Source organism: Protopterus annectens, chromosome 3.part1 (assembly GCF_019279795.1).
Source record: "Protopterus annectens isolate FY-2018-M chromosome 3.part1, PAN1.0, whole genome shotgun sequence".
Taxonomy (NCBI): Eukaryota; Metazoa; Chordata; order Ceratodontiformes; family Protopteridae; genus Protopterus; species Protopterus annectens.
In genome coordinates, this window is record NC_056732.1 from 1,386,978,212 (window position 1) to 1,386,985,381 (window position 7,170).

The window sequence follows — 7,170 nt, forward strand, 5'->3', positions numbered from 1 at the left end:
AGTATGCACCTTCCAGCAAGTACAGGTCCTCAATGTCACACCAAAAAATGGTCTGCTGTCCAACACGTACGTCCATCAAATTTGCCCACTCACCTGCAACAGAGGCAGCCGTGGCTTGCACACATCTTACAAGCCATGGAATGGATCCCATACTCAACAGGTAGCATGCAGGAGTGGGACATGTAGCCTTACCTCACCATTGCATATACCATGGCAAACAGTGCAGACAGTCATGCATATGATGAGGATGTATGGGACAACTAAACCAGCACTGGATAGCGAGAAATCAAAGCAACCACTCATCTCCAATCAAAGACTGGACATCTTTCTACAATCTCCATAGAGGCCAATTGTTCTGATGAAGTCAACTTGGATTGATGAAAGTGCTTAACAATTTGTGTTAAATAAAACTGTGTGGAGTCCGGAAACCCTGATGGTGCCTTTTTTGGTTTATTTGTTCTTCTTTTTGCACCATTGCATCACTTTTTTAGTTAGATGTATGGGACAACATTAATCTAGAAAACAAATAGATGGTCATCCAAGACAGATGATGATACATGTTGCAAACTGGTCATGCAGGCTGCCTAGTAACATGCCGCAACACTGACGGAGTTGCAGGAATGTCTAGCAAGTACTGGCTGTGCAGTACCTGTGTCAACAATTGCCTGGACTCTGCATAAGTGTGGTCCATGGGTTAGGGTAATCAAATGGGGCAGTTGTTCCACAGGAAACATCAGCCAGGGTTCTGTACAAGTAGCATATGCATAACATCAAAAGTCCCCCAAAGGTATGTGTTGCAATGTGTAATGGTGTACCAAGACCAAGTTCAAAACTGACCGACAGTATCAGTTAAGATACATGTGCTGCACAAGCAACACCTCACTCCACCTCAGACCCACCATCCCTATCTGTATCTTGCTGGTGCCAGTGTACACCTGTATGTTTGCCATTCATTAGCAGGGACTAGGCCAGTACACATGGTGTTCTGAATTTGGGACACTGCAAAATGACACTCATGTGTAGCCCATAGTTGTCAAGCATCTGCAAAAAGGCTGAGGATGGGGAGGGATGTCATCCTGAAACACAACAGTGAACTGAAGTATACATCCAAAGCTCAGTAAGAATGGCTGTATCTGCACACAGTCAAGGTCATGAATTATGGCAGACATAACTCTGACTCCACAGCAATAGTGAAGGCACTGTGTGACCTCCAAAGGCTGTGTACATGAGTTGACCTTGCAATCTTGCAGAGTTGGGGGACATTTGTAGGGCAGAGTGACCACATTTTGGCAAGTGCAGATGGCCCATGCTAGTACATCCCTTCCAGGAATAGTGACTGCTGTACTACACTTAACAGTTGGTGCAAGAATCCATCGTGTTAAGGGTGTGCACACTTATGCACCCACAGATGGTATGCATCCCAATCAGCATTTGCACAACTAACATATTTGTTTGATACTGCATTTGATTGCACAGGTCATATGTCATATATCAGGTTCGTACAATGTTAACATATGCAGTATTTTGGCCCCATGGCATATCAGGGTGTGTACACTCCTCATAGCCACAGTAAGGTTTGAAGATTGTCAGTGTAATTGTATTTTATTGGTCATACATGCATCGCTGATGATGAGATCTGCAAATCAGATGTCAGGCATTCACTAATGACATCTGTCCACATATCATTCCAGGTATGTGTCAGACAAACACATAGGGACTGTGAGCAGCAGAGCAAACATAACTGACACACATATACATATTCAGCAATGGTATGTACACCTGTGAGGTATGGTGCACAGTACATGCCAGGATGCTGAAAAGGTGCACAGCAATACTGTGTACATGGGTGCAGTGTGTTCCAGGGGAAGGGGCATCACCTACTAACACAACCCATGCATCACAGAGATGTATAATGTTGGTAACAGGGATTGACTATAGCTGCAGTGCATGCTGTTGATTGCCATATGTCATGCATGTTGACAGATGAGTAATGAGAGGTCTTTGTGGAATATCTTTGAACAACCTCACCTGTAAGTGTGTGTGTGTGTGTGTGTGTGTGTGTGTGTGTGTGTGTGTGTGTGTGTGTGTGTGTGTGTGTGTATATACAGTTAAGCAATGATGTACAGGTCTTAAAGTGCATTTCTTGTTTTCCCCTCACAGGTGGCGAGGTGGATCAGGGTCTCTCCTGCAGGCAAACTGATGTTAGTGTACATACAGACACTGACAATGATGATAGGTGTGTTGAGGCACAGGCAGGGTTGTCAGGGGCTGAAACTGCACCATCATTTGACATCCCACTGTTATCCACCCAATCCCCGCACACAGGCACATTACCTATACATACCCCATCACCAGTGGCCATAGATGAGAGACAGTTGGCAGGTGGTGGCATGGGACAGGATAGTGCGGTGTCTATGGCACATGTGTCTGGACACAGCAGCCATAGCGGATGCCCGGCAAGGTACCACACAAGCAGATGTACAGGGGTGCTCGTAGGAGGGCTGCTGGTCATCATGCACCTGGCAGAAGTGCCACATCTGGTGTTACCAGACACATGTTTCAGGCTGTCATGGAGATGCAGGCACGTATGGGATGATATACCAGACAGGGTCTGAGGCTGCAGAGGGCTACTAGTTCTGCTGTTATTGACAACATCCGTGATCTTGCAGGTGCCCACTGTTATTTTGCGAAGGTCCTGGATAGATGGTTGGGTGAAATTATGGGAATCCTCAACCGTGGAATGTCTGTGCTTGAGCATATGGTGGGAGTAGTTTGATGGCCACATAGACATAGGCCAGCAACACCAACAGCTGGAAGTCTACGTGGATGTGCAAGAAGTCAGAGCTACTCCTGTAGTGGCAATACCAGCCCCAGCACTGCAGGGGGGTGCTGTCCACACCACAACATAACAGGCCACATGCATGTGGCCCTGGCTGGTCCCAAGAGGGACCCTGATCAAGCAGACATATGTTATCATCATCAAAAGAGAGTACCATATTGTGACTTGTACCTGGTGATGCCCGTGGAACCCCTGGCAGGCACAGTTCCCATGTCCTTGGCCAGAGACGGTGAACTGCACACCATGCCATGTACTGTCTGCAGCTGTCCAACAAACCCCTGTATAGGGCAGCCACATGGCAGAACTGTGTGCCTGCATACACACACACATCACCAACACAGCTAGGGCAATCCCATACCTACACACACCACATTGTAATAGCCCAATTAATAATGAAACCCCCTAACACACACACATGATGTCAAACAAATAGCTCAGCCTAGATCTCTGGCAAACCCACAACATACCCTGTACATATGATGATACCTGTGCCACATCCCTGTCATCCGTAACACTGATGCAGGGACATGCTAATATGGTTCTGATGCACAGAGTGACTGTACTATGGTGTACCAATGTAATGCTGTGTAGCATGTTTTCAGGACTAAAGTGTAATGCTTACATGTTAGGATATGTAGCTGTCCAGCCATGATGCATTCTAGTTGTTAATAACACTGAGCGATTGTAGTCTTCATAATGTATTCCATTTGTGTTGTAGGTGTCTATGTGTCAGCAGGATGTTGGTCTGCTGTTGTTTCCTACAAAGGGTATGGCACTGTAGTGACACCCTGACTGTGCCATATCCTGGGTACAGCTGAACACAGATCACAGGTCTGTATAACAGTTATTGCATTTGCCACATGGCTGATAGGTCTAAGGGGTGTATACAGGTGAGTGCTTGGTGGCTGATGTCGGCAGCCCTTCTACAGTGGACAATGGTAAGTGTACTGGGTGGTACACACCACATGTTTGTGTATAACATACACACACAGAGGCTTTGGTGTTGATGCAATACACAGAGAATATTGTACACACGGATGTATGTACTTTTGCAAGGAACCCGTTTTAGCCTATGTAATTCCACCATGACAGAATAGGCACAACATCACATTGGGAAATAATCAGTCTGCTAGTTTAATGTCATTGATGATGGTACTAGCAGGGTATATGTCCCCTTCCCCAATGTAGTGCAATCCTCAACTTGGTAAACATAGGTGTGCTGGTGTGGGTGGCACAACCCTACCCTTTGGGGGGTGTGGGGTGGTGTGGAACTGCAGACAGTGTGATTGACAACTACTTAACCTGTGAACATGAACTGTACAGTATTACAGCCAACTAAGTGGGGAGATAAACTCAACAATAACCGCAATGATGGTGGCTGTGTCCACAAGATCCACACCCAGCTATATATACCAACCCCAGTATTGCTGTACAGATATGCAGTGTGGAGGAGAGCATTTACACATCTGCTACTAGTTGTGATGAAATTAATTTCCACAGGATGATACCTGTGAAATGTTAGCAATTGCCAGGCAGTTCTTGGACAGATGACCTTCTGTGACATGTATATTCTGCAAACTGAAGAAGATCCCTTCACATACACACACACTCTTACTTGGCAACACTGGGGCTAGAACCCCTACCTAGGTACGTAGTGCTACTAATGTGTGTGGTCTTAATTGCAGACACCACACAGCTTTTAGGATGAGGTGTGTTCCAGGTTACATGTTAAGTAAAGAACATCACCAGACGTTGTACAGTATGGTAATGGGGGATGTACTGGTTGTTTATGAACAATACATAGTGTGACATACTGTCATATACACATTGACAAACACATAACAGTCATACACACATCTGAGAGACCTGCGTTTATCAGTGCTAATATTATTTTGAAGCATTTGGAAATTCTAAGAGATGTTCATGGGCTGCAAGATTTAGTAGCATAAGGTCCAGCGTTTAGTTACAAATGCAATTGTATGTTGAAGCAGACATTGTGCTACAAGGAGCAGCCAAAGAGTTTTTTTCTAGGAAATGGATGTAAGCAGGGTAATTTTAAATATAATAATTGTGTTTATTGTAAACATTTATATACGAAGCGATCAGTAACACATCCTGTCACAAAAAATAAGTTTATATTACAAGCTTATGGAAACTGCAATACCAGTAACTTAGTTTACATGGCTAAATGTGAATTATGTGAAATGCTATTCTGTGGGAATTACCAACAGAAGATTCAAAGAGCATATATCTGGTCATCTTAGTGATATAAAACATAAATTATTGACAAATGCATTAAGTAAACACATTTTCGATAGAGGTGAACAACATGTGTTTAACTTTTTGATATTGAAGGTTATTTACAAACCACTTAGAGGTGGAGATGTAAAAATGTTAACAGAAAGTGAGGAAATGAAATGGATTTTGCGGATGAAGTCCCATTTACCACCAGGACTAAATGACTGTTTCACTTTAAAACCTTACTTAAGGGACTTACATCAATCTGTTTGAAATTGTGCCAAGTGACTTTAATGATTATTTAACTGTTGACTGCTATTGCTAAGATGTATTCGCCTGAGGAAGTCATATGGTAAAAGATTTATCTCTGAAGAGAGGTTTTAACTTGCGACTTTTAATAAAAGAATCTGAGTGCATCCAATGCTCTTTTTATTTTTTGTAGTTTGTTTGGATATTGAGTACTGGTTAACCATCAGCTCACCAATTTGTTTTGGGCATTTTGTGTTTTACTGAAGCTGTTGGACACTCAGTGTTCATTTCAACATTACTACATTGTGTAAAAATTGTACTGTTTTTTAGAACACTGGGAGAGATCGTTGATGTAACTACAAATCCACTACTATCAGTAGTGGATATCGGAAATATGAGGACAGCATCGGTTTCAGGAGATAATGAACACATGGAATAACTTCAAACCTATAAAGAAAAGTTACGTGAGTTTGAACATATGGTTATGGTATATAAACATCTGCAGTGGCAGAGACTCTTATTTGAGGCTTACCTACAACATAAAATTGTGCCTAGAGGAGTTTGGATACTAAAGATGCCATCTTACAGAGATAAGTATCCAGATTTGCTACGTAGGTGGCAGTTAATTAATCTAAGTTGTTCATTTTGGTATATGGAACTTATGAATGTGTATTTTCAGCCACTTGAATTAGACATGAAACAAAATATAGAAACTTTTTATAATGACTTAACTTCTGATGTTACACTTGAAGAAGGTATTGAGCTCATGAATGATACTATAAATAGAATGAGTGCCTTTGAAAAAAGGCTTATTGAAATGAAAAAAAAGAAAATTAAAAAGTGATTTGTGTGATTTTGAAAATGGACATGTTCATTTGGCCTCGAGAACTGAGACAAACCAATGAGGGGGCTAAGCAACAAACGGAAGCCCCGCCTCTTTCTGAAGCAAATGTGATTGACATTTGTGATACAACAGCAGTTGAGGTGGAGCATCGAGCAGTAGAGAAGCAAAGAAATATGGTGTTTAAAATCATGAGGCATCTTGCAGTCATAGCGACAACTTCTAACATCAAGACCCATACAGGAGGAGGACAGATGGCAAGGGCTGACCTTACACAGATGGATGCAATTGACCCAGTGAATTTTCCACTTTTGGTAAATCAACTGCTTCCAATGCCTAAACCACGGACCCAGATGTAGAGTCTAACAGATGACCCAGTGGATTTTCCACTTTTGATGAATCAACCACTCCCAATGCCGAAACCACAGACCTGGATGCAGAGTCTAATGGAGAACTACAAGAACGAGAACTTGGTGAAGCTTCCTTACACCAGGAGCCAAACCAACAGATAAATAAGACTTTTTTGGTGTTTAACTTGTCTAATTATGAACTTACTGACTCTGAACTATCTGTTTTAAACAAGGGTTTAACCTTTGTGCCTGCACAGTTAACGTACATTTCTGAGACTTTAATAGAAGTCAGACATTTTGTTCGTAATCTGAGTTTGAAAATATTTGTTGGTAATATGAACAATTATGAAACTACACTAAGAAGAAGGAGCATTTTTGCTTCACAAGTCACAGGTGCTTTACAAATTTTTGAAAAGTCTATTGAACGAGATATTTATGCATTGTATGAAAATAACAAAGCTGCTAGATATTTTAATTTAACTAGAGATGAGGCCCTTGGGTGGATAGCCTAGTACCTACCTATGAACCTATAGGAATAATACCCTAGGGATCACGTCTGTGTCTCTGCTCGACAGTGGCACAGGAAAATCTTTCTTGGGTGGCGTAAGCCAGGGAAACTTGTTGGCTAGGCTTACGTAGGCCCTTGGACTGAT

At 42.5% G+C, this 7,170-nt stretch overlaps 1 protein-coding gene across 1 annotated transcript in view; it reads right to left on the bottom strand.

Annotated features, from left to right (window-relative positions):
* LOC122797786 overlaps positions 1–5,758 on the bottom strand; it is an 86,654-nt gene extending 80,896 nt beyond the window's left edge. Inside the window, exon 1 of the mRNA XM_044066307.1 lies at positions 5,559–5,758. Within this exon, the coding sequence (XP_043922242.1) occupies positions 5,559–5,758 (200 nt within the window). The remainder of the gene's footprint in view (positions 1–5,558) is intronic.
* Between the last annotated feature and the right edge of the window lie 1,412 nt (positions 5,759–7,170).